This window comes from Corvus kubaryi, unplaced genomic scaffold, assembly GCF_017639235.1.
Source record: "Corvus kubaryi isolate FWS band 111438036 unplaced genomic scaffold, C.kubaryi_AGA036_p1.0 37353, whole genome shotgun sequence".
Taxonomy (NCBI): Eukaryota; Metazoa; Chordata; class Aves; order Passeriformes; family Corvidae; genus Corvus; species Corvus kubaryi.
The window spans coordinates 2,931,619-2,957,930 of record NW_024581115.1 but is presented as its reverse complement, the minus strand read 5'-3'; the positions used below and the strand labels follow the sequence as shown (position 1 = coordinate 2,957,930).

At 48.6% G+C, this 26,312-nt stretch overlaps 2 protein-coding genes across 2 annotated transcripts in view; one reads left to right on the top strand and one right to left on the bottom strand.

Moving 5' to 3' along the window:
* The first annotated feature begins 1,186 nt into the window (after positions 1-1,186).
* Positions 1,187-26,312, top strand: part of ACSF2 (acyl-CoA synthetase family member 2) — a 35,967-nt gene continuing 10,841 nt past the window's right edge. Inside the window, exons 1-10 of the mRNA XM_042032458.1 lie at positions 1,187-1,374; positions 6,755-6,950; positions 8,699-8,827; positions 9,792-9,845; positions 12,383-12,501; positions 12,707-12,869; positions 13,278-13,373; positions 14,281-14,429; positions 15,028-15,119; positions 16,197-16,273. Of these exons, the coding sequence (XP_041888392.1) occupies positions 1,286-1,374; positions 6,755-6,950; positions 8,699-8,827; positions 9,792-9,845; positions 12,383-12,501; positions 12,707-12,869; positions 13,278-13,373; positions 14,281-14,429; positions 15,028-15,119; positions 16,197-16,273 (1,164 nt within the window). The 5' untranslated portion in view covers positions 1,187-1,285. The remainder of the gene's footprint in view (positions 1,375-6,754; positions 6,951-8,698; positions 8,828-9,791; positions 9,846-12,382; positions 12,502-12,706; positions 12,870-13,277; positions 13,374-14,280; positions 14,430-15,027; positions 15,120-16,196; positions 16,274-26,312) is intronic.
* CHAD (chondroadherin) lies at positions 17,510-25,694 on the bottom strand. Its single transcript, XM_042032460.1, has 4 exons — positions 24,820-25,694; positions 21,027-21,190; positions 20,717-20,862; positions 17,510-18,463 (listed from the first exon to the last, which is right to left on the bottom strand). Exons 1-3 carry the CDS (start codon positions 25,597-25,599, stop codon positions 20,721-20,723), a joined length of 1,086 nt encoding a protein of 361 aa, XP_041888394.1. The 5' UTR covers positions 25,600-25,694; the 3' UTR covers positions 17,510-18,463; positions 20,717-20,720.

The following is a 26,312-nucleotide window of genomic DNA, read 5'->3' as shown; positions in this document are numbered from 1 at the left end:
AAGAGGTATCTGTGCATGTAGGCTAGAAAGACTTTGAAGCTCCACAAGACAGGCAAAGCATAGCACGAGGCACATCTGTGCACTCTGCTGGGGGTTGCAAGCACAGTAGCAAGGAGAAGGGAGCAGGAAATGCTGAGGGAAGTGGGATGAACACAGTTGATCTAATTGTGATCTATTCATCCTTACTGGGCCTGAGCTGGCCGTGCCAGCCTGGGGTTAGAGACCATTCCCAGACTCTCTGAAGATCTCTGTGTTCCCTCTGCAGCCAAGGCAAATTTTTCACATTTCAAAGAAAAATCTCCCTTTCCCTACCAAAGAAGATATTGTCACTGCTGTCACCAAACAAATTCCTTATGAACTAGATGCGCATCGGGGAAAATCCTTCCTGTTTCTAAAAGCAAGTGTCAGACACCAGGGTCTGGTGGCAGTTGGTATTTCACTCCATTACAAGCGCATTTTTGGCTTTGATGTCTGACATTCGTCATTCTGAGGTTGATATTTATGCCCTTGTTCCGTGTTGTGCTTGATGTGATACGGATACACTGTGTCACCTCTTCAGCATCAGTGCTGCTGCAGAGCTCAGCACCACCACACTCCTTACCTGGTGCCTGCCCACACCTCTGCCCTTAGGTGAGGAGGTCTCAGCGTGCCCAGCCTTGGAGCGGCTCTGCAGTTCCCAGCTGGTCTCTTCTCCACAGGGAGTGTCTAAAGGTATTAGTGGGGTGCTAACTGATAACTCATTGAGGGGATAGGGCTGGAGGCCAGTTGGTGACTCACAGGGTTTGGGCACCAAGTGATACAGGTAGAGGTAAGTGGAGGCAAATGATGGTGGTTTTCTTGCACCAAAGTCCATCTCCACTCATTCGGGGTGTAACAGTGGCTGTGTCAGGCTGATGGAACAGGCTGGGAAGAAGAAATAATGGAGTAGGAATGTACAGGGAAGGAATTGCAGCGCAGAGCTTGGGATGGGGACCGGCAGAGGACGGGGCAAGTGCCCGGGCGAGACTCTGGGGGCTCCCTCTGAGCCTCCAGTTCCTCTCGCGGACCGGGCAGGGCGGGCGCTTTCTCTGCTCCCCGTCCCCCGGTGCCTCCTCCCGGCGGGTGAAGGGTCCCGGGGCCGCGGGGAGCCGCAGGCGGGGCGGAGCGGAGCGGGGCCGGGGCGGGCCATGGAGCGCGCCATGGAGCGCAGCGCCCCCGAGCACCGAGCGACGGAACGGGACGGGACGGGACAGAACGGGCCGGGTCGCGTCCCGCCGGGTGCTCGGGTGCTGCCGCCGCTGAAGGAATGGCCACGGCCCGTCTGGCAGCGCTGTCCCGGCACGGGCTGCAGCTCCTGCGCCGGGCGGGCGGGCCGCCGGGATCCCCGCCAGGCAGGTGGGTGCGGGCTATAGGGGGTGCGGGGCTGTGGGGCTATAGGGGATGGGTAGCTGTAGGGGACTGGGGGCTATAAGGGGTAGGAATTATAGGGGACAGGGGGCTGTGGATGAGAAGGAATAAGGGCTATAGAGGACAGGGGGGCTGTGGATGAGAAGGTATGGGGGCTATAGGGGGCAGAGGGCTCTGGGGTAGGGGAGCTGTAGGGCACAGAGGCTGCAGAGGATATGTGGAGACCATGTGTGATGGGGGACAGGGGCTATAGGACAGCTGCAGGGCGCTGTGGGTGTCCGGCCAGGCCAGTGGCTGCATGCAGGGAGGGCATGTTCATCTCGGTGTGTAACTCTTGGTTAACCCTAAAACCCCTCCAAAGTGGCAGGAGGCAGGCTGCATCCCCTGGATCTGCTTCCCCCCAGCTTGGGAGTGGGCCTGGGGCAGGGATGAGCCCTGCACGGTGGGCGGAGGGATGTGAACGAACGGCAAGGGCTGAACTTTGAGCAGCAGCTCCATCCGGATTGCAGCAATGTGAAGTGTAACAAATGGCTTCCCCATCCTTCTTCAGGGCTCTCACTTGCAGTCAGTGTCCCTGTCCCCCTGTGGTCCTGCAGCCCCCAGGGTGCTGGGTGACACAGCAGGTCCAGGACACCAAGGAGCTCTGGGGCTTGGGAAATCAGGCAAGTTCTTTGCCTTGCTTTTCTTCAGTGCTGCCTCTTGGAGCAAGATTGTGTGAAAAAACAGCAATGGGAAGCACCTGGCTTTGGGACAGGCTCTGAAGGTTTAGCTGATATTCAGAGTAATAATCACTGGGATGAATGACTTCCAGTGAGCAATTCCAAGAACGGGGTGGTGGGTTCCTTGTTTTTCACAGACAGGGTTTGGGTGTTTCTTTTCAGCTGGTTTGACATTAGGAGTGAGGTGGTTGAAGCTGCTTCATCATGGGTGTGTGAAGACTGCCTTCTCAAAAGCTGTTCTTAGGAAATAGGATCAGAAGGGAAGCATGATAGAGAGTTCACTGCAGCTCACTCCAGCCCAGGATTGAAACTGAGGGACAGGAACACAAAGCCTTTGGAGAAAGAGAGCATGTACTTAGAGAGTAAACTCTTTCTAGTAATGTTATAAAAAAGTTTATTAAATTCTGCTCGTAGGCTTGTTTATCCTTTTGGCAGGGAGAGTGCAGAGAGCAGAGAGGCACAGTGGAAAAATATAACCAGAAAGTTGCTGCAGGAGGAGTCTGAAAACCCAGGGAAGTTGATCTCTCCTTAAAGAAAAATAAACAAAACAAAAAAAGAAGTAAGAATCCGGTTAACTCTTTAGTCAACAGATTAAAGAGGAAATGAGAACAGAGTGGAGTTAAATTGCAGCACCCTTTAACTGCAGTCATATTACACAAAAGACCCAGAAGCTCTTGCTTTGGGGAGAGAAGCTCCTGGTAGATGTCCATGAGCAAAGGAACTGGCAGAGGAATCTGTGAACCATTCCAAGTATGATTTCTGTAGTCAGGACAGTTCCCAAGCCCTGGGAGGGCAGGGCCTTTCCCACAGGTGCAGAGGTGATGGCACCACAGAGCAGGTCAGTGTCCTTCACGCTGCAAAGGGGACAGGAGGTTACCCTGCCTTGCATTCCTCTCTCATCCCTTTTGATAATTTCTGTAGAGACTGGTAAAGAGTTAAAGGTGAAAACAGAGCTGGTTATCTTATACCAACAACTCCCCCTGTTGATTGGGGCTGTTCAGAGAAAAGTACAAACAGCTCCTAGGATTAGTCCAGAGTGCTTGCTTCAGTCTGATCATTTCTGCTTCCTGCCATCAGGCAGGAGAGTTCTGGGGTTGCTGGGATTTGGCTGCTCCCCTGCCTTTTGCAGGGAAGAGGATGCATTTTTCCCTCATCTCTGATATCTCTCTGTTCAGCTGTGTTGCTGAACTCCAGGGTTCCGGAGTTTTGCAGGGGACAGCCTGTGGATGAGGCTGGCTCATTTGCAGGCTGTCTTGCTGCTGAAACATGCTGCTAACAAAAGGCATGTGCTCTCCAAAAGTCGTGGTTTACAGTCTGTGCTTGACACCCAAGAGCAAGCAGAGTTTTATTTGCTCTCCTTCGGCTGAGTCAGGGAAATGAGAGCTGTCGTAATATCGGACCGTTGGTCTGATTTTATCTCCAGCAGCACCAGTGCTTTGTAGGAACAGGTGAAGGGTGAATTACTTGTTTTGTGTAACAAAGATGAACACAGAGATTATTTCTAAATCCTTTGGACTCTTTCTTTGTAGAGGTCTCTTGATACACTCTCTCAGATCAGATACATACACTCGCTGCTGGCTGTAGGCAGGAGGGAGACCAGCCCTATGTGATTTCCGGCACGATGCTGCTGATAATGAACATATCTTGTGTCTGCCTCCTTTATTCCACTCCTGACCCCCAGTGCTTCCAACAGGCTGCTGTGTTTTATCTCACACCTTTCACTTCTGCCACTGTGTTACAGAAATGCTGAAGCACATGTGAATGTCAGACCAGAGTTTGGGGAGTTCAGACTCGATGGCAGCTGAGAATTTTGCTTGAATGCATTTGAAGAAATGATGTGAGCTAGTGCTTTGAGAGGAGTCAGTGACTCTGAGTAATGAGCATGAGAGATCTTAGCCTTCTTAGCCTCTAATTTCAGTACTGCTGATGCTTTCATTTGAAAATGTGAATGCTTGGGACCTCTGAGAGCAAGCTGTGTTCACACTGTGAAATACAGCACTGTTTTCTCAGTATTTTGGAGCATGTGGCTTTGTAATGATATCTTTTACTGCTCTTTGATGCACTTTCATCCTCATGTTTGGGGGTAGGGAGGAAGCCAAGCCGTGAAGCCTGGAGCTTTGTGCCTTCTTGCATTTAGTGTAAGAGTCTGGTTCTGAAAAGTCTGTGAAACCCTTTGGCTCTTCAGGTCTGGAAAATATTGAGATAGTAAGCCCAGAGAGCCTGATCTGTGTAATGCTTTGCCAAGACATGACAGTGTAAGATTGCCCTTTTCATTGGCAAAGCAGGGTTGTGCAAGTACCTCTTTGAAAGCTGACTGCAGAGCAGGAGACTGTTTCAGCTGGACACTTTGGATTCTGATTGAATTTTCTTAATCTGAATTTTGTAGTATTTCCTCCCCTCTTCAGTCTCTTTTTGTGAGGGTCTTTTGTTGTTTATCTTTCCCAGTGTTGAGCCTGCTTGGCTCCCAGTGCCCCCTGAGACATTGCTGGGGGAAGAGCTCTTATGCAACCAGGCCAGCAGCTGCTCCCTGCCCGCTCCAGCCCTTCCCAGGCAGGGGAGTTAGAGACGGGCTCTGCTGACACTGGAGACTACTTGGCTTGAGGGAGATGTGAGTATGGCTGGCCCCATTAAACGTTTTAACAAACAGCCTGAGGGTTCCTCATCTGCCTTCGTGAGCTATGACAGGGGACAGGGACTTCTCCAGTCGCTGTTTCAAACAGCAAGTGGTTGTGGGTCCGGTGGCTTTTACTGCTCTCCCAGGAGCATTCATCCTCCCCTTGCTTTAGGGAGAGTTTTTTCTACCTTTTATTTTATAGAACTTATGTTTATAAAGGCCCCTTTCTTCAGAGCTTTCTTTCATCTCCTCATTTATCTACATGCTTTGCCCAAGAGTTTTCAAACAATAAAAGGTAGCTCAGTTTAGCACTTGTCCTCCCTCCTCCTCAGGCAGCCTTACAGCCTTGATGTGAGTTGCCCAAGAGCTCGGTGAGGAGGGATGTCTGAACAGAGCCCATGGGATTTTGCACAATTCTCCCTCTGCTGAAAAGCAGTGGGGGGAAAAAGGGTCAGGTAATTCACTTGTCTCTTGGAACAGTACTCCCCTGAAGGTAAAATCTAGTTTTTGTTCTCTGGATATTGAATTTCACTTCATGTAGGAGGTAACTCCCTGTTCAGACTTGTTTCTTGTGGGCAGAAAAACAAATCTTTTGGGGCAGTAACACCAAGTCTTTGTAGAATATTGATCCCGTAGTAGATGGGAGTTTAGGCTGAGCTGTTTTTCTTCTTTAAGGCAGGGATTTCCCCATTATACACTGAATTATACACAGCCTCTGTTCTATGCACCTTACAAGTGTCCCTTAGCCCTGTCCCTCCTGGTTGTCTCCTAATGTCGGAATGGAGGAGCTGAAGTGGTGGAGGAAGGCAGAGAGGAAATGAGGAGGGACAGAGAACATGGGGGGCTTGCCTGGGGAGGAGGACAGCATGGTGGGAGGTGGCTGCTGGAGCAGAGAGAGGCTTGTAGGAGATGGAGAAAGAAACCAAGGTAGGAACTGCAGCACTCAGATGGTCAGGAGCTGTGGTTTGAGGGGAGATTGCTGCATTTCCACTGATGATCAGACCTCAGGGAGAGCCTCAATGATTTTTAAATGATTTTCCCTATTGTTCTGACCACATCTTCTCATTGCTGCCTCTCTTGACTCACTGGCCTCCCTCTTGGCCTCCAGCACCTCTCAGTGCTCCTGCCCTGCCCAGGACTGCTCTTCTCAAACCCATCCCTGTTCTCCTCCTCCCCCTCTGTCCCAAATTTGCAGTGGGGGCCATCTCCTCCCTGCTGTGGTATTGCCTCTGCTCTTCTCCCCCTTCATCTCACTGGTAGTTCCTTGTTTTATTGATGCTGTTTCAGTCCCATAAACTCTTTACATTCCAGCTGTCAGAGAGAGGACGTGTACAGCTGCTTGCTGTTGTAAACACAGACCTTTCCTTTGCAGACACCTCAGTTAGAGCTCAACTTCTCTGATCTCTTCTAAACAGTTTTAATTCTGCAGGATCAGACTCTTCTCTGCTGATCATTTTGGAGACTGACCTCTTTAATTTTAATTCTCTCTTTCTCACTTGTTTGCTCTTTTCAGTCAGTTGGGAGAACTTACCTACAAATTGGTTTGATCCTGTTAATTCTCAGCTATTTATACCTTTTAATGTTGCAGAAAGACCAAACCCAATTGCCATCTCTCAGTGAACTGCAGAGCTCATATTCTGTCCAGGCATTCCAACATGTTTGAGTAGTTTTCACTGCAGGTGAATGATGGTAGGAGCAGGCTGTGGTTCTGCAGGCCTGGTGCAGGCTCCTTCCCCACCAGGTTTCCCATGGAGGAATGGAGGCTCTGCCTGTTCTGCCTGCTGGTGTGGACACACATGTGGGTGCCCTGGGGGGTACCAAGGTTGTCCCTGTGCCCCAAGCCACTGCATAAGCTTTCAAAGTCCTCTTGGAAGTCTTCCTGATCTTGACCCACTGAAGCAGCTGCCTGTGGTTCCCACTGGTGCAGGAATGTGCATGAGGTATTCCCAATGTCATCGGCAGGCTGATAATCCCTCCAGATGGGGAGAACTGTAATGACAGGTTATCTTAAACAGCCTCTTCTTTTCTTTCCCAGTGCCCTGCACACAAGGATGCCCTCCGTGTCCCCCAAGGTGACCAGCAGCTACATCCAGGGGCCCTCAGACATTCCTCTTCTTGACAAAACCATGGGCCAGTGCCTGGAGGAGACTGTGGAGCGCTTTCCCGACCGTGAGGCCTTGGTCTTCTGCCGGGATGGGGTTCGGAAGACGTTTGCTCAGTTCAAAGAGGAGGTGAGTGCCTGGTTCACCCCTCAGGTGAGTGGATGACAGCAGCAGGTGTGATGGAGAAATGGGAAACAGTTTCATTGCTCAGCTCAGGACTGAGGTGAATTGTGTGTGGGTGGACCTTCATCCTGGCGCAGAGGGAACAGCGCATTTCCAGCACACACTGACGGGTGAGTGCTACCTTCATCCTCCTCAGAACCTTGACATGGCAGGGAGGAAGTGGCATATGCAAAATGCTCGTTGAATATCCCATAATGAACCTTCATACTTAAAAATTATCACACTTATCTGATGGATTATGGGCTGTGTTATGGTGTTTTTCTCTACTGGAGTAGACTCCACCTTCTGGATTAGTCACTTTGCCTATCAGAGGCCCTGAGTGTGGGGAAGGTTTTTATCCAAGCATGAAAGCAATGCACAAAGTCAAGGACTAGGGCTCAGTATCATCAGCACAGATGTGTGTGGGTGTATCTATGTGTATGTATGTGTGCATATACAAATATATGTTTATCTGGTTTTGGAATGGAGCGACTAACTACCTGTGAGGTTTCTAATAAATGTATGATATGATCTTTGAAAGGAAAAAATGGTTTTGTTTGTTTTTAGGCTTACTATTGTTTTGGTCACATCCATTCAGATAAACAAGGTTAGCTGTGTTCACCCTGATTTTAAGAAGTGGGCTGTAATTCAGAACTAAATCAAATCGTTCCTCAAATTCATATCTCCTACAAGGTAGATTTTATAAATTCATTTGAGAACTTAACAAAACTATAAAACATTTCCTGAATGTGTCAGAGTATTTATACATACATTTGTGCACCTGAAACACGCTTATGATCCTGCAAAATAAAGTAGTTGTTAATGTAGTGGCTGAATTTGAGTTAATGAATCACAGAATCATTCATGTTGGAAAAGACCTCCAAGGCCAAGTCCAGCCTTTGGCCGAACACAACCCTGTCATGTAGGTCAGAGCACTGAGTGCCATGTCCAGTCATTTCTTTAATGCCTCCAGAGATAGGGACCTCCCTGGGGAGTCTTTTCCAATATTTAATAACCTTTTCAGTGAAGAAATTCCTCCTAATGTCCAGCCTGACCCTAGCCTGGTGCAGCTTGCGGCCACTTCTTCTCATCCTGTCCCCTGTTCCCTGGGAGTAGAGCCTGACTCCCACCTGGCTGCCCCCTCCTGTCAGGGAGTTGTGCAGAGCCAAAAGGTCCCCCCTGAGCTTCCTTTTCTCCAGGCTGAGCCCCCCCAGCTTCCCCAGTCACTCCTCACAGGACTTTTGAGGACAGGAGCCCTGGTCAAAAATCACTTGATAGAATTTTCTTCATCCAGATCCTTTTTGAAGTAAGTGATAGCCAGAAGGGAAGCAGATCCACCAGTGTGGATGGGCCCAGCATATGGGTGAGGCTTGGTCCTAAGTGGAATTGATGACGAACTTGGCAATAAATAGTCTTTGGGCAAGAAGTAACTTGCAACAACATAATTGCCTATTTTGATTTCCTTCCTGCTTTGTTGTATTGTTCCAGGTTTGTTATTTTTATGCTTTCAGTCAACCTGCTGAGCAGGGGCTGATCTGTGCTCCAGGCTCAGAAGCTGCTGCAGCCATGGGCTGATGGACTGTTATGGGGAGATACATTCTGTTGCATTTCAGTTACAAAGAAGATGCTTTTTCTCCAGAAAGCAGTGCCTGGAGACCAATAATCCCCACTGCATCCTGTGTGTGATCATTAGGCTCTTGTGTTGTATTTTTCAGGTGGACCAAGCAGCAGCCGGACTTCTGGCCCTTGGCCTGCGGAAGGGAGACCGGCTGGGGATGTGGGGACCCAATAAATACGAGTGGGTTCTCATGCAGTTTGCAACTGCCCAGGCAGGAATCATCCTGGTACGGAGTTTGCTGTGTCTGGGTCGTAGCAATCTATTGGGAAAGGAAATAGAGTCCAAGAAGCAATAGGAAATACTGGAGAATAAAGTTTGTCTCTTTTTTCTGTGCCGTTACCTGGCACGTCATCTATAGCTGAATCAAGCATTAAAGGAAGGTCTGTGCAGCTCTCTGCATCTTTGTCCTCCACTCTGTAGGGAAGCAGACTGCAGAGGGAGGAGCAGCAAAAAAAGTGCCTGCAACAGCTGTTAATAGGAGGAGATGTGCTTTTCTCTACAGGATCATTTTTATGTGGGATGTTGCTGTCCTAACTGGTTACCAGCTGGTTGGATCCCTTCCAAATGTATTGCTCCATGGAACAAATGCTCACTTAAAAATCTAGTCCAGACTGCACATCCATAAAAGCCAATTTTGATTTGATAACATGACCAAAATACACCTTATTTAGGCAGTGCATTGTGCTGAGGTCTGTACCCTGCCTTCTGCTCCTTTTCTCCATCCTGGTTCATTCCAGTGTCTGCAGGAATAGGGTGGAAGAGCGTGGCTCAGTAGAAACCTGGGGGTGAACTTAACTCCAGTGGCCACTCTGTGGAGGGCCGAGTAGAAGAAGGTGTTATCATGGTTGTCCATCAAGAAACCTGACTTGCACAAGAGTTTTGATCTAGTTTAGTGGATTGGATCAACTCCTGTGAGACAGGAGGTCTGGTTTCTGTTCCTGAAGCTCTGTTTTGACTATGTGACCTCACATAAACCTCTTCTGCAATTGTTTTCCTGTGCACAAACACAGAATTCAGGTATTTTTTCTGTGAATGTGGAATCCCTGTGGTGGTGAGCTCTTAGTTCTGTGTTGGAGGAGGGGCTCTGAGTGTGGCTTAACCCTGGGGCAACTTTTCTGTTGGAATCTTTGCTAGGGGGGAGGGTGTTCAAGGCAAGAAGGTGATCAAACTTCCTGTTTCTTGCTCTTCAGGTATCTGTGAATCCAGCCTACCAGGCCTCTGAGCTGGAGTTTGTGCTCAGGAAGGTTCGTATGGCACGGACTGTCTGCTGCAGGGGGTGGTGGGGACGTGGTGCAGATGAGCTGCTTAAGATTTGAGTGTATGGGAAGAGCTGGCTGGAGATCAGGGCTGGTGGTGGATGTGTAGAGGGATTGAAGCTGCAATCCAGTGGCCACATTTCTTGCTGTTCCCTGTGGCTGCCTCCCTGTCTGATGGAAACTGCTGCATCTTTCTCATCCCTCTCTGTCTGCTAACAGCCAGGTACTGCCAGTACTACAGCAACCCACAACCCCTGCCAGCAATCATTTACCATGGGATGAGGGAAAAAATGCAGGACTAGATATCTCCTCTTTGCCCCCCCTGCTCAGGGCAAAAATCACCATCTGGCATCTCAGCCTTGAAAGTAGAACCTCAGAAAGGACCTCATTTTAACCTCAGAAAGCACAAGTCTACTTGGTAGCTTGATTTCTCCTTCCCAGGTTTGTCTGAGGCTGGCTGGCCTTCTTGGATTTAAGATGGTTTAAGTCCTAGGTATTGCCACTGTTTAACATCTCTCTGCTGTCTGATCCTGCCACCTCATCTACCCTTGAATACCTGCCTGGGTTTGAGTTTGCACTGATCAATTTAAACTGTTCAGGCTCCCTTGCTCAAATAATGAGGAATTCAGGTTATTAAACATTTGATGGCTAAAAATTAAGATTAAGCAGCTAATTTGTTCACTGTGGTTTGTTCAGCTATAAATCAAAGGCTGATATTAGAAGAGAGGGAGCCACTTCTGAATGTTCCCAGCACCATCCAAGTTACTGTTTTACTTAGAAAGTGGATCATTTTTAGCAACTTTTCTCTTGTATCAGTAACTCTGTAATTGGGTTGTTGGGCTGCAATTTGAATTCTTGTTTCATCCTTCATTTAATCCTCTCAGCAGTCCCGCTGCTCACTTCTGTTCTCATTGGGGTTGAACCCCGTGCTGCAGCAGAGCACCATCTCTTCCAGGGTGTGGATGTCCTTGAGCTTCTCTTTCCTGCTGGAATGCGCAACTCAGTTCTTCCCTTTTTCCCCAGCAAGGCTTTGGTTTTCCTTTCCATCTCCTCTGATTTTCTCCTCTGGTGTAATCTGGAATGTTGATGGGGTAAGAGCAGAAATGTGCTTCAGCTCCACTGGGAATTGCTCCTGTCTTGCCCTTCCAGATTTGCCAGCATTCCCAGTTTTTTATGCACCTTTGACACTGGCATCTCTGGAGTTCCTCACCACCCTAAGGATTTGTTTGTGTTTGTTGATTTGCATAACAAAATTTCTGGAGATTTTAGGGCTTTTCCTTTTGGATCCTGTCTGTCTGTGCAGTCCCATCAGTATACATTGAAATATGTGTGGAATAAGCATTCCTTGGATTCCTGCTGTATTTCCAGGGCTTTGTAAAAGCAAACTGATGACGAGTTTTCATATTTTACATTCTTTGAAGACAGGTCTGCTGCCATTCAGGTTGAGACCAAGTGGGAGAGGCCCAACCAGAGACTCTTATCTTGTCCAGCATCAGCCCTTCAAGCTCCTCTCCTCATGTAGCATCTATTTTTCAGAGCTGGTTCAACCAGAATTGTAGTTTGAAGGAACTAATAGTAAAAAGTTGCAGAGGCCCAAAACAGCCTGAGTCCCCTGGGTTCTGGGCAGCCTGTTCCAGAAAATAGAGCAAATGTTTATCTTCCTTTCTGACAAAGCCCAGAGGGTACTTACAAATAATTTATTGGCGTAGCCTTTGTCTCCTTATTTCCCGGACTCTGGGAAAATAATGAGAACAGCTGAGTAAATCATTTATGTAAATAGTTTATTTGACACTAATGCATTTTTTGGAAGATGAAAGCAGTTTGCAAATCTGGGTCAAATTCAGCAAATCTCCTCTGCTGAAAGAGAAAAAAAATTCTTGGAGTAATTAAGGTGCTTTGTTTTGGGATTATGTAAATGTAAGGGTTGAATGAAAAATGTTTTAATTTTTCAAAATAGCTAGTGCTTTAAAAAGAGGTGGAAAAATCTTAGGAAAAGGAACAGCTCAAAAGAATTCCACAAAAAAATCTTGGCTTGATCTTAGAGGCAGATTTTAGAATTCCTTGTTTTTCCAAAGTTCCTCAAAAATCCTCATTCCAAAACAACACAAATTAATTTGTTTTAGCTTTCTTTATTTCTTCATATTTTGGGACTGGGCTTTTTGTTAGTTGAGACTCATAATCTGAAAAATCAGTTGTTTGCCTTGTTCCCATAACGAAGAGTGTTGATCCTGGGCAAGGAGGAAACCTTAGGCTGCAGCTCTGCTTTCTTGACCAGCAAAAATCATCCTGAATCCCTCAGTGGAGAGGAGCAAAGCACTGGCTGCACAGCTGGCTCCAGGCTGGGGATGCTTGGTGTGCAGTGACAGCACAGCCCTGCTTTTGGGGGGTTTTAGGAATGCACAACTGTAAGGGCTCATTTGCTTTTGTCCTTGGATGTTGTTCCTGTATTGGTGGTGGCTGCTCTTTATCATGTCCTGACCATCAACCCAACGTGACTTTTCATGAGTTTCTGTCTCCCTTCACAGGTTGGCTGTCAGGCACTGGTGTTCCCCACTCAATTTAAAACACAGAAATACTATGATATTCTAAAACAGTCATGTCCTGAGCTAGAAAAATCCAGTCCAGGAGGAATAAAGAGCAAAAGGTGAGCTAGGAACATGTGGTGTCTTTGCACTGACCTCACAGCCACGTCCTGCCTTGTGTCCCTCAGCTGCAGAACAGGGGCTTTGCTGAAGAAGGATCCACAGAGGCTCTCATCTGAAGAGAACAAGTTAGGCTGGCCCAGAGGTTTGACCTGGGCACTTTTCTCCTTGTTCTGTTACTGTTGATGGTATTTTTCTCTCTGCCAGGCTACCTGACTTGTCCATTGTCATCATGTGTGACTCGAAGCTGCCTGGCACCTTCCACATGGATGAAGTGATGCAGGCTGGGGACAGCAGCCACGTGAAGCAGCTCAGGGCTGTGCAGCAGACCCTGTCCTGCAATGAGCCCATCAACATCCAGTTCACCTCAGTAGGTGCCCTGCTGGCTCCATGCCCTGGGGTTGGGTTCCTCACTGGGGACATGGGGAAAGAGATGTGCAATGCCACACATCACATTTTCTTCCTATTTCCCTCTGAGACCAAGCTTCAAGCTTCTGCAGTAGGATGGAAGAAGTGTTCTAGCATTTCCCCTTCTTCCATTCTTTCTGTTCAGCCCTTTGTCAAGGGATGATGGAGATGAGACAGGGCCAGGTGAATTCTGTTCAGCTGAAGTTGGGCTATTTTTTGGGATTCAGGTGCTATTAAAGAAGTAAAAACAGTTTCCCAGGTCTGATAGGAGAAAACAGTGCAAGATCAGCCCAGAGTCTGCCTGGGGAACCTCCCCTGAGCTCACCCTCAGAAAAGGTGGTGTTATAGCATAATGCCCTGTGTCTTCCAGGGGACAACAGGAAGCCCCAAAGGAGCCACCCTCTCCCACAGGAACATTGTGAATAATGCCAATCTGGTTGGTCTGAGGCTGGGGGTCACAAACCAGGTGGGTCTTGGTGGGAATGGGGTTTGGGGAGGCCTCTGCTGCAACAGAGAGACCACATGTGTGGAGAATGCTGGTGTTTACTCAGTGAAGGGGCAGGATGTTTTGCTGCAAATGACACTGAGGGATATTAATGCATAACATTTTGCATTTCAATGGAATTCATTGATGTTTCATTTTAGTTTCATGTGAAGCTTTTTTTTTTAGGCAAAAAAAGCTATCTTTTTGTGGGAGAAAAACATGAAATTAATCACTTTTCATTTTGGTGAATACTCATTTCGAATAATTACAAGACTCTGGATGTTAGCTTTGAATTCTGTTGAATGAGGTTTTAATTTGATTTACATTACTTCATTTCATGTCATGTTTACAGTCTTATAACTCTTATCAGGGTTCGACCTCTCTATTTGTGGTTTCTTTTAAAAACTGCTAAAGACAAATATTTTCTTTTGTAGTTCTGAAGTACTTATTTCTAACATATCAGCTTTGATCCAGAGCATAGATGAGTTGTTTCAATCAGTCTTCAGAGCCTTTGGTGTTTTTAAAAAAACAAAGTAAAATGAATAGCATGTGCCAAGTCCTGCATATTTCATGCCTCTCACAGCACTCCCACTCGTCTGCTTTGGCATATGATGTATAAGCAATACCAGACCAAGGTGTCCAGCAAAGAAGAGACATTGCAAAATTACAGGATGAAATATTGACATTTAAAACTTCCCAAACTGATTTTTATTAAGGGTAGGATGTGCCAGTTGTGTTTTCACCTAACAGGAACACAGTGGAATGTCAGATTTCCAGCCACGTGGATCAGGAAAAATGTCTCTGCTGAGATCTTTGCTCTTCAGCAAGGAGGTGGGCTGGACATGCCCTGGGAGGTCTTCTCTCCTCACTGTTGTCTGGTTGATCCCAGGAGAGTCGCTGTGGGCTCCCTGTGCCCCTCTACCACTGCCTGGCATCGGTGGGAGGCTGCATGGTGATGGCTCTGCACGGCACCTCCTGCATCTTCTCATCGCCCAGCTTCGAGGGCAAGGCTGCTCTGGAGGCCGTGTCTCGAGAGAAGTGAGAGCCTGTTTTGCTAAGGAGCAGTTCTTGGCCTCGTGCCTCTGCTTCTTCCCTTGCCCCACCTGCCAGGACCTTGCTTGTGCTCTTCCTTCCCACGATGGGAAGATTTGCTGCTGCACTCAATTGCACAGGCACTTCAGGAGCCAAAATCTGCCTTTTCAGCTTGGGAGTGTGTCACCCTCCTCCCAAAATTCAGGGATCCTTCATGTCACCACAGGGCTTTGTCTGGGAAGCATAGTGGTGTCTTGGTTTGCTGTGCCTGCAGTGTTTTCTCATCTGAGCACCTGCCCTTCTTTTCCAAGTCCAGCTCTGCTGCTGGGATAGTTGTGTTTCCAGATTGTTCCTCAAGTATAGCTTGGGAAACAAAAGAGCTGTTGCTGTGTCTGCAGTATACATGTACCTGTGTCTCTGTTTTATACAGATGTAAGTCTGTGTGTGCTGCTGAGCAGCAACTCTGCTGTGCCTGCTTCCATGCTGCTGCTCTGCAGCCCGGGATGGGATGGGATGGGATGGGATGGGATGGGATGGGTGCTGAGCTGGGGATACCTCCAGTTCCACCTCTGCAACTTTGCCTTTTTTTCCCTTTCTCCTCAAGATGCTCCTTCCTCCTCGGCACGCCCACCATGTTCATAGACATACTCTCCCAGCCAGACTTTGACTCCTATGACCTGTCAACTCTCCGGGGAGGTAAGTCCCAAAACTCAAATGGAAAAATCCTGAGAACCAGGATATTCCTGGTTCCCTGCTGGGAGGCTGTATCAAGTTTTGTGAGCAAACATCTCTTCTGGTGGGAAGAATTTAGTTGCATGAGCCTTATGTTTCTCCTGTTAATTTGATGCTACATTTCCTTTCCTTGGCGAGTCCTTCCATCATTATGTATTTTAGCACTCGTTCATCTTAAGGCAGTCTAAGGGAGGACCTTTCTATTTTAGCTGCAAGGGGAGATGTCAGAACAGCCTGATTTTCCTCGACTCCTGTCTCTCCAACTACCACCGCGTGGCAGCAGATGCTTTCTGTGCCTCAGGCTGGCTGGTGCGGTCCCTAAAGCAGAGCCATGCTCAGATTTCTCTTTCTGACCTGAAGTTTCCTGCCCGTTTCTGAAGTCATTCATCCCAGTACTGGAGGGTGTGATACCGTGTGCTGGAGCTTCCTCTCTTGTCACAGCCCACCTTGCAAATAGCTGCGCAGACCACCAGTCCTTTTGTGGCAGTAACAGTACGGAGAGAGGGTAGTGCTGGAGCATAAGGAAATATTTTAGCAGGTTATCTAATCATCTCTGCTATGTGCAAAATGATCCTGTCTCATCCAGTTCCCCAGCAAAACCCATATATTACCTGCCTCTTCTGCTCTGTCATCCTAGGTTGGAATAGGTGGAAGTGGGATCTGCCCTCTCCCAAAAGGGCTGCTTTGTGCAAGGCAGGAGGAAAGGTTTTTGGTTTTATGGTGATGATCTATGGGAGCGTTTGTCCCACTATAAAACTGTGCCTCTTTCTGCTCTGAATCTTTCCTTGTTTGGGGAACCACAGGTTGGACTAGGTTTGTGCTATGGAGTATTTTCCTGTCGAGAAAGGCAAATTGGCCTTGTTGCAGCCTTTGCTTCTAGAACAACTAGGACCTGTATAAAAACATTTAGGAAGTATTTTGACAGGAACCAGTGTATCCCACAGGTCTTGTCAGCATTAAATCTGGGAGTGCAGAACCATTTGAGGGACCTCTCCTGGGAATAAATAGCTGGTTTCCAAGGTCTTTTCCTCTTTCTTTCAGGAATCATTGCAGGTTCTCCTGTTCCCCCTGAGATCATGAGGACAATTATCACCAAGATGCACATGCCAGAGCTTGTGGTGAGTTGTGGTTGCTGCAAGGGGTGTTTGTTATGGTGTGATGCTGAGTTTGGGTGTCTCTGGACCAGAGTGGTCCCTGGCAGTCCTGAGCTGCTGAGATCAGGCTGAAGAGGGAAGGCTCAGAGGAGCTGGAAGACAGAAGTGAGGATTCTGCCTGGTTGCTGCTGGGGTGTCTGGGGAGGAAGCTTTGGAAGAAGACAAGGCATCACATTCAATGTCATTAAGTGAAATTCTGCTGCTCATTTAAAAACTTTTACTAACATTCAGTTGGACACACTGCCAGGATGATGATGGCAGAGGCAGTGCTGGTTTATGTTGGTGTGGGTGGATGCTTGTATTCCTCTTGCTGTGGAGCTGTCGAGTTTCTTTCCCCATCCTGGATTTCCTGTGGATGTAAACTCTCATTTCATGGTTTTTGTCATGTCTGAGTCAGGTCGTGGGCATGGTGCCATCCACATGTGCAGCACCAAATGCTGCATCGCCAGAAGGGCAGCACATGCTGGGCCACGTGTGCTGCAGCTCCACCACGTGTCCCAGCACCCTGGGCCTGTGCAAGAGCCACCAGCATGTGCTGCATGTGGGGGAAAGGCCACCAGCAAGGGGGTCAGTGGCCCTCCAGGTGACACATCTCATAGGCAGGTCCTGCCATCTGCATGCGAATGGCTGAGCCAAAAAAGGACTATTTTGTTTTGCCCTAAAGGAAATTAATTTGGTGCCACGCTGCTTCCCAAGGCTGAGGAAGCAGCCAGTAGTGATGGATAAACACGTGGGTCTGGGAGTCAGATTAGGCTGTTGTTGTTGGCAGACCCTGACTGCACCAGGGTTTTACGGGGACAGCTGTGTGCTCTGCCACAGACCAGGGGAATCCAGGGCATCCGTCCTGGAGCCGCCTTGGATGCAGCCAAGTATTTTTCCTGGATATGATGCTCTTAATGCCGAGCTGGAAACTCCAGGGACAGCCTTGTTGCTGCTGCTTGAACTCTGTCAGGTGACAGCTACCTATTTTTATAGTAAGCTTGAGTTTGGCCTCACAAAATATTTTCAAGCATTACTGTGAGAGCCCAGGACTCATTAGGTGTCACATGTTCCTGTTGTGTAGCGAGAGAAATAATAAAACCCTCCCAAACAGTTGCTCTGCCCATGGGATAAAGAGGATTAAGTCTATATTTGTGCCACTGGTCTCATGTTACTCCTGATCCCTTCAGCCCTCAGACAGACTCACAGAGACTTGTTGAATTCATCTTTGCAGCAAGAGCTTTATACAGAAGATGTACATAAGAAAATATACAATTCGATTTCTATATAGGAGGCAGAGGAGTTTTCACCCTCTTAAAGGTCATTTACACTCAGTTACAGAGGAATAAATAGACATATATTTATATAACTCCTCAGGATTAAAAAACATAGTTGAGTTGCAACTGTGGCATTGTGATAGCCGTGACAATAAACCACAGTCACCCTGGTGTGCTGCTAGATCCTCTGGAGTATGGGTGGGGAGGAGAGGAGGGGTGCCCAAGCCAACTGCACCGTGCACACCTTCTCCTCTTGGACGTCTTGGTGACCCCACAGAGTGGGAGGGAATCCAGTCTTCAGATGGCTCCAGTTCTGGGGATTCCCAGTACTGCTTCCCATAAAGGATTTCTGGCCAATTTTGGGAGATTGTTGCCTCGGGGCCACCGGCTCTTGGTAACTGCTTCATCTGTCCCCTCAGCCCTGGCCTGCAGGGGTCCCCTCCATGGGAAGGCAGGGGAGTCTCTTTGCATGGGTTGAGATCAATTTTCCTTATCAAGCAGCTGGGGGAGGGATGCTCCTACCTTCCCACTTGCTCCTTCTCCTCTGGAATGGGAGAGACGGTGACCAGCTGTTTGATCAGGGACATGGGTTATGTTTCTTCTGGGAAAGATGACTGTGTTTTACTGGCAGGATCTAGCTTAGCTTGTCTTAGTATGGTCATGCATAGTTTAGTTTTTTAGAAGGCCTCTTTTAAAATACATAGATGTCAGAAAAGATTGAGAAGGTGGATTCCATCCTTGTGATCAGCAGAGAAGCAGGGATTCGGAAGAGGCTGGAGGTGTTCAGATACATTAGAAGTGTTTCCTGACAGGTAGGAGAAGCTCAAGGAAGGACTCAGAAGTCAGTAGTTTTCTGATGGTTGAAGTGACCGGTCACCAGGACGGGCCATGCTGGAGCCTGCCAGGGTTAAAAAAGAGGCAAGGCCACATCTTTAAGGGGATTTTTCAAGCAGAGCAGTAAACTTGTAACATTTGTCTGTTTGTTTTGAAATCAGCGGATTAAGCCCATACTTGAAAGTGAAGAGTTTGGAGTCAAGGAGCTGTTACAACTTGCCAGAGCAGAGGAAATCGGTTAGTCCTGTCTCTGAGCTACTCTGACAACTCTCTGTGTGACTCCTGAGGATCTTACCCAAAGTGCTGATGGTCAGGGAGCACTTTCTTGGCAAAGGAAGGAAACCCAGAGCAAAATTTTCAAGAGTAGTGGACTATTTTGATGCCCTGGTTCTGAAAATCCAGGGCAGGTGGAGTTTTAGAAACTACCAAGCAGCTTTTTATCTTAAATTTAGTCAGTGACCCAAGTCAGTCCTCATCCCTGAAATACAGACCCCTGTATCTGACAGCTGCCTGGCTCTCAAGAGGTGCATGATGAAGTCAGAGTCCTTTCATAAGATTCATGCCCACCACACTGGAGTGGGTTTGTGTACCTGTGTTTTGACACTGACACCTGAAGGCACCGAGCTTTGTCTCCTGCAAGACTGGAATAAATAGTTTTCAATTTCATGAGCCCCTGTAAACCTGTTTGAGGGAGCTGGATGGAAAGTGTTACAGGAAAAAAACCCCAGGTATTATTGTCATGGTTTTCTTACTCTCACCATGGAGGAGGGAACTGGGATTGAGTTCAGACAGGGAGAGAAGATTAAGAAGAGTCAGACCTGTAAATAAACTATGTTTAAGTACTGTGGTTCAGAAAACGGAAGTTTTTCCATACTTAGAGCAGAACTTTTCCTGCCCTGTATGGAATGACCGGTATTTCCATCTCCAATCCATAAAACCCTTTGGCACTACAAGAGAAATAACCACTTTAGAAAGGCACAGAGAAGCTGGTATAATCCCTGACATTTTGGTCATAAATTTCCTTTCTCCATCCTGTTGTGCATATCCTTAGTGAAGTAGGGACCAAATGGCCATAACATGGCACAATGAGCTCCTCTGTCCATACAGTGCAGTGCAGGATCACTGCACTTCCCTTAACAAATGAGCAAAGGTCCCTTTCCCAAGAGCTTACAAACTCACAGGCTCATTCGAAATCCTCTGGAATCTGTACAAACTCCAGATCTATTCCTGGGATGGGAAAAACTAAAATGCTTGGGGTGGAGTGATGACAGTTGTGGCTTTTTTGCTCCTCTGTGGGCTGAATTTAATACCCTTGGTAGTTTCCAGCTGTGGAAGGTGTTTGTGTGATTGGTTTTCACAGTCGGTGTTTGCCTTGGTAGCTGTCAGCAAAAGCTCATTGCTGGAGGGGAAGGCAGCCCTGTCTCTGAATCACCTCCTGGCCCAGGACACTTTGCCCAAAGAATATTTGCTGTCTTGAACCTCCCTCCTCTGGGATACTCATTTGAAGGCAACAGCTGTTGTTTTTAAATACCTGACTGTCTTGGAGGGAATTGTAGTTGTGGAAAGGCAAGTGCTGGATGAAGAGCTGCTCCTTATGGAAGAGATCTATTTTCCTATGGGCTGGGCAGCCTGGGGCAAGACTTCCCAGCAATGTCCTGCCCTGGATTTCACACCAGACCTGGAGGAGCTTTATAGGGCAAAGGGCTGAGCATCTCCAGTTGGTTAGAAAAATAAAGCTTGTGTGGTCCCAGCTCAGGGTAAGAGGGGACTAAATCCACCCTTGTTTTGATATACGGTGTTTATCCCTTTTGCACAACAATTACCTCCTGACTTGATATGGGGCTTTGTTGGTAGGACAGTGTGCATATCACCATGGTGCCTGAAGCATGATTGAGGCTTAAATCCTGCTACAGTGCGGGGCTTTTGGTTTTTTTCCTAAAGTACAACAATTGCTGCAAAAAGAGATTAAATTTTTTCCATGTTGCAATAGGAGCTCTGAAGATTTCAAAGTTATTCCGTGTGTGTTTTCAGGATCCTTACTTCTCTGGTTTATATTTATTTACATGTTTTGCCCTCGCTTTCTGCCCCAGGCCTGTCTTTAGCCCTGTGTTTGTTTCACAGAGTTGACTCCATCTCTGATGCTCCAGGCAGGTGCTCTGCTCTGGGAGCTCATGGAGCCAGGAGATGGAGCAGCTCTGAGTGGAGACATTGGTGGGTGGATGGATGAGCTGCTGTGAGCCAAACCCTGGTGGCATTTAAGCCGGATGCCACAGAAGGTGCTGGGGCTTCTGATGTGACTAAAAGGGAACCATCTTACGTGTTTAATGGCGGCTCCCCTTCCTGGACCTCTTGGTGGGCAGCTTGCAGGAGCGGAGGGCCGGAGTGTCCCTGATGGGCTGTCCCCGGTACTGCGCTGGTGTGGAGCAGGTGTCCTCAGCACGGGTGCGGTTGCCCTTCAGCCACCTGTGACACAGGGAGGAAAGAAAAGAGGAGCTTAAAAAAGGCACAAACCATGGACATCAGAGGGCAGGGTGGGGAGAGAGCTGCTGAGTGTGCCAGCAGTGTCCTGGCACAGCTCAGGAGGCCCAAGGAGACCCCGGGGAGTGTGGGGTGGGACGGTGCCGTACTTGCGCAGAGGTGCCAGCTGGCAGTTGCAGTGCCAGGGGTTTTGGGAGATCGTCAGCATCTCCATTTTGTCAAAAGGGAAGTTTCGGGGCAGCTGGGTGAGCCGGTTGTTCTCCAGGTGGGCGGTTTTCAGCACGGTCACGCCGGCAAACGCGTTGTCTGCAAACTGAAGCACAAAGGTTCCTGGTGAGGAACGTGGAGTTGGGGAATGGGGACTTGGGACCTGAGGGCCTCTGTTCCAGACTTTGAGTATCATTAGAACAAGACACTGGGACATGTTGCCCAGAGAAGTTGTGAATGTGCCATCCCTGGAAGTGTTCAAGGGCAGGTTGGACGGGCCTTGGAGCAACCTGGTGTCCTTGCCCATGTCAAGGGGTTTTGGAAAGGGATCATCTTTAATGTCCCTTCCAACCCAGGCCATCCTATCATTCTATGAAGCATGGAGAGAGCAAGAGAAGGAGCTGTGAACAGGGACCTGGCTTGCTGGAAGTTCTGTACACTTGAGAGGCAACATACTGGTGGGCTTGTGGGTGATGGAGTCTCCTACAAGGAGAGCTGCATCCCAAATCCATGTGGGATTGTCTTTGCAGCCACATCCCTAAATAAATTGAAGTCTGGCAGCCTTTTTTATTTTTGAGCCATACTTCTTCATTCTAAATGAAGATATTTTCTGGTATATTCCTTTCTAAGGCTGGAAATCCTCCCAAGGCCTGTTGCCTTTCCTATCCTGGAGCGGCTGAAGGAGGGAGTGTTTGTGGCGTCTGAAGGGGCTGTAGACTTTGGCAGTGCCCAGGGTCTCTGAGTGGAAAGTTACACTTGGCATCTGAGCAATGTAGAAATACAGGCAGGTTTCCAGCACCTCAACCTCCTCTATTTTTCCTCATTTCCAGTGGTTTTTTTGCAAGGGATGCTGTAAAGTTTGTCTTTTTGTGGTAGACAGGGAAGCTTTAAGGTAGAGCCTCCCTTAAGAAAGCTGCCAAAAAGCAGAGAGAGGCTGTAGACCTGGCTCTGCAGCCCTCTCCTCTTTTCCCCAAGGCCTCATCCCTGAAATTTTTCAGTCCATGGTTACTCAAGTCGGAAAGCTGTTGAAAGCAAACCCCTCAACAGAAACTTCCTTGGCAGTGATGGATGGAGAGGGGCTCCCTGACAAAGCACAAAGCTCTTCTTGGCTTTGACAAACCATTTCTCCCCCCTCTCGAAGTGGGGGGAAAGCTTTCTCCAGAGGTTGGAGAGAACACTCACTAGGTCTTCCCAAAGCCTCCCAGCCCAGCACCTGTGCTCCCATTTCTGAAAAGAACCTTGCTCTTCTCATGGACCATCAGGGTGTGTACATGCTCTCTAAGCTGAAAACCTTGACAGAGGAAACACACTATTTTAAGCCATGAACTTTTGTCATCTTCCAAATTAAGCATTGCTGGATGGGAGTAGAGCTTAGCTAGGAGACTCCCAGATCCCTGTAGCTGTTGGACAGTCAGCATTGCTGGCCTTCTCTGTCCAAAACTGAGCTGACCTTGGGAGGTTGGACTGTGCTGATAGTGGAGCTGCTCCGAGGGATGCTGGCACGCCATGCAAGGGGCGGGAGGGTTGGACAGTGGTGTTACTGTCTCAGCTGCTCATTCCTCTCCCAGCCCCATGAGAAGAGTTCACATCTGCTGCTAACAGCTGCCGAGCCGCCTGCCAGAGCGTGTCTTTGGGAAGAAAAGGGTGATTTTTATCCCTTATTTAGATGGAGGATTGCTGCTGTTAATTTATTTTACACTGAATACGCAGACAGGGGTGCCTGTCTCATGCTGAGGTACGAGGAGGGTCCTGGCCTGTGCAACACAGCCCTGTGGGGTCCGGTGTGGGTCTGTGATGCTGGGGGGGAAGAGAAGCTCTGTGCTGGAGCCTGAGGGCTGTCCTTCCTTCTGCTCAAGTGTTATTTAGGCTGGGGTAGAATTGCATGGGTTTACACTTGATCAGCTCAAAAATCTTGCAGCCATGCAGGGAACAGCTAAGGACAGCACGTTTGTGAAGGAGAAAGAGCTGCAGTCAAGATGCCAGCAGCACTTGGAGCATTTGGTGGTGATTTCCTGGATCACGCGGCCTCTGTGATTAGATGTCTCTTAGCTGTGCAAAGTTCACACGTGGGCTGTTTGGGTATGAGGCCTTTGAGGATTTAAAGGGAAAATGCTGAGCTGGAAGATTTGTATTTACAAGCCCTGAAGCTGCAGAAGCCACACCTGTTAGTGCTCACCCCATAAACTGGTGTCCTGTTGGGCTGCTGGGGAGGAAAGAAGGCACTGGCTGCACAAGAGCCTTTAAAGTTCCTGTCCACAGGTGGTCACTGTAAAAAACAAAGTCCTTTTTGCTGGCTAGAATTGTTAACCATTGCTTCGTGGCCAAACCAAGGATGCTTGTTTCCCTGGAACACCCCAGAGTCTAATTTCTTCAACACGTAACTTGCGACTCTGGTATCTCTAGCTAGTACAACATTATGCTGCAATATTTGACTGAATGTGCCTTAGAACTGAGTCTACAGAAATGCTGTGGCAGCACATCTAAGGTCTTGCCTAGTAAGGTCAATAGATTCTTTTCAAGTGTTAAGTTTGCTCAGTCCCATCCTGGAGAGGTTTATGTTCCGAGTGGACAAGGTCTTAGATACTGAACTATTTTTGAGCTGGTTTATTTAGTGTTGTTCTGCACCTGGACAAGCTGTAATTCCAGTTTTTGAGCTTTTTGGGATGTTATCCCTTTGAAAACTCTGGTGTGATGCATTTCTTGTAGCTTTCATGTGATCTGCTCATGCCCATGAGACTGAGTTGTGAAGAAATTCTCTTCTTCATCACATTTTCCTGCATGTGGTGGTGGGTGTTGCTTTGCCATGCAGTCCCAACCTGCCTCACCTGGATACTCTTTGGGCTTCCTGGCAGAGCATCATCCCAGAGAGAACTGTTCTGTTCTGCCTGCAGCACCCTCCCTTTCCAGCCATGGGGGATTCACCCAGGACATCAGGCTGCATCAGGGTGCTGTGCAGGGTTCTGCAGCACTGCCTGGCTTTTCAGAGGTCCTAACACAAGTGATTCCCTGAATGTGACGCTGCTTTCTCACAGAAAAAGGAGGGGGTTGTTTTGCCCTTTGGGATACCTGAATGTCCCTTCTCCCCTCCAGTGGGAACAGGGCCCCTTTGTAAGATGCTGCGAGACTTCTTTTTCAGAGAGCATCAATAAACAAACCTTTCCTTGTAACGTGTCAGGTTGGGAGGCAGCAGGGAGGCGAAGATGAAGGTCTGTACCCCTACCTGTCTGCAGGGCAGGGGTAAGAAACCAGGACTATTCACAGATCCTCTGAGGAGTCTCCCTCTTCCAACCTACAGCAGGTACCTGGGCTGAGCAAAGGAGGCAGAGCAGCTCAGCTCTGCAAGGTGGAAGTGCCCTCCAGTACAAGGGACATGCTCACCTCTCATCCCTCACCTTGTTTCTGGGAGGAGGGGGGGTTCCTAATTGTCCTGGAGCATCCTAGGTACCTTTCTCAATGTCTGGTGTCACCTCCCAGCTTGGGAGGGAATGCCCTGCCTTGCATCCATCCAGGGGGCTTAATCAGATAATTTGGGCTTTCATAAATTACAGAAGGGTGGGGTGCTCACTCTCATCCCTCGCTTGAGCCATGCAGGGCCTTGCTGCCTGCAGAGCCTGCAGACCTGCATTTCCCCTCTCCTCTGCAAGGGAGGGACAGCAAACCAAGGGCTTTGTAAAGGAGAAGAAAACCAAGCCCCCTGTTTCTCATCTGGAGCAAGTGGAAAGAGAAAGGACTCACCTTCTTCAGTTTCATGTTGTCCAGGTGGAGTGTCTGCAGGTATCGCCCGAAGGACTGGAAGGCGTTGTCAGGGATGACCTCAATTGGGTTATGAGAAAGTTTCAGTTCCTCCAGCACTCTCAGCTTACTCATTGCATTCACAGGGTAGCTGCTCAGCTGGTTCTTGTCCAGGTGGAGGACAGCGAGGTTTTCTACATCCTCCATGGCCCCAGGTAGGAGGTTGGTGAGGGAGTTGTCAGAGAGGAAGAGCCAGCGCAGATCTTTAGCCCCATTAAAGACCCCTGGTTTCAGCTCCCGGATTTTATTGCTGCCCAAGTGTAGGATGAAGAGGTTGACAAGAGGGGAGAGGAGCCCTTTGGATAGGTCTGGGATCTTGTTCTTGTCCAGGTACAAGTAGGTGAGATCAGAGAGATCATCGAAGGCTCCTGGCTTTATGACACTGATCTGGTTGTCAGTGAGATAGAGGTAGACCAGGCTCTTGAGCCCCCGGAAGGCTCCGGTGGAGATCTCCTTGATCCGTGAGCTCTGGAGGTGCAGGGACACCAGCTTTTTCATGTCACGGAAGCCGTTGGTTGGCAGGATGGGGAAGTTGTTCTTCTGCAGGTTGAGGAGCCGTGTCTGCTCGGGCACCTTGGGGATCTTCTTCAGCCCTGCGTTGTCACAGATGACGTGCTGCAGGTCTCCGCCGTGGCAGTGGCAGCTGGGGGGACATGCCTGCGTGGTGGAGACAAGACATGCCAGCAGGCTGAGGACACCGAGGAAGAAGCCTGACCCCTTCATGGTCAGATCTGGAATTAAGTGTGGTGGGAAGAGAAGCAGGAGGAGGAGAGAGATGGGGTGGGGGAGAGAGAGAGAGTAACTGGGTTTGCAGCATACTGAACACAGCCCTATTTATAATGTTATTAAAAAGCAAAATCCCTTCCCACAAACCGCAGGCAGCAGCCAGTTGGAAACAACTGGCTTTGGGAACTTACTGTGAGCTTAACCCCTTGGCACCAGGCAGAGGAGTGTCCACGGCCCTGCCTGGCCCTGCTGCTGAGCGATGTGCAGGGGTGGTTTTCATCTCTGGAGGAAAATGGGAGGCAAATAGTCCGAAAGAACCAACACAGACCTGCTCTGTGGAGAACCTGCCTGGTCCCTGCTGAGCTGAGCAGGGCCCAGATTCACCTGCAGGGGGGAAAACAGCCTGTTTTGGTTGAACAGTATGGCAAGGAGCACTGCTGAGCTCCACAGCCACCTCCTGCTGGAGCTTCCAGCAGACTCCGGGGTTCTATTTAGCCTCAGCTGGTTTGGGGAGAAGCTCCTGGTCCTGTTCTCACAGAGGATTGGAGGAGGTGGGAGTGCTGTGAGGTCATGCCAAAGGCCAACAGCGCTGCAGTTGCTCTTGCAGTGCCAAATTTTGGTTGAACACTTGCAGATCTAGGCTGCATTGAGGAGCTGGCCAAGAAAGGGAGTGCAAAGGCAGTCTTAATTTCTACTGTGCCTTTTCTTAT

Excerpts from the sequence above, each read along its gene's own strand:
- CHAD (XM_042032460.1), bottom strand. The coding sequence starts at position 25,599 with ATGAAGGGGTCAGGCTTCTTCCTCGGTGTCCTCAGCCTGCTGGCATGT. Across the intron at positions 21,191-24,819 it reads ACAACATGAAACTGAAGAAG|TTTGCAGACAACGCGTTTGC; the intron begins GTGAGTCCTTTC and ends TTTGTGCTTCAG. Across the intron at positions 20,863-21,026 it reads CAGCTGGCACCTCTGCGCAA|GTGGCTGAAGGGCAACCGCA; the intron begins GTACGGCACCGT and ends CCTGTGTCACAG.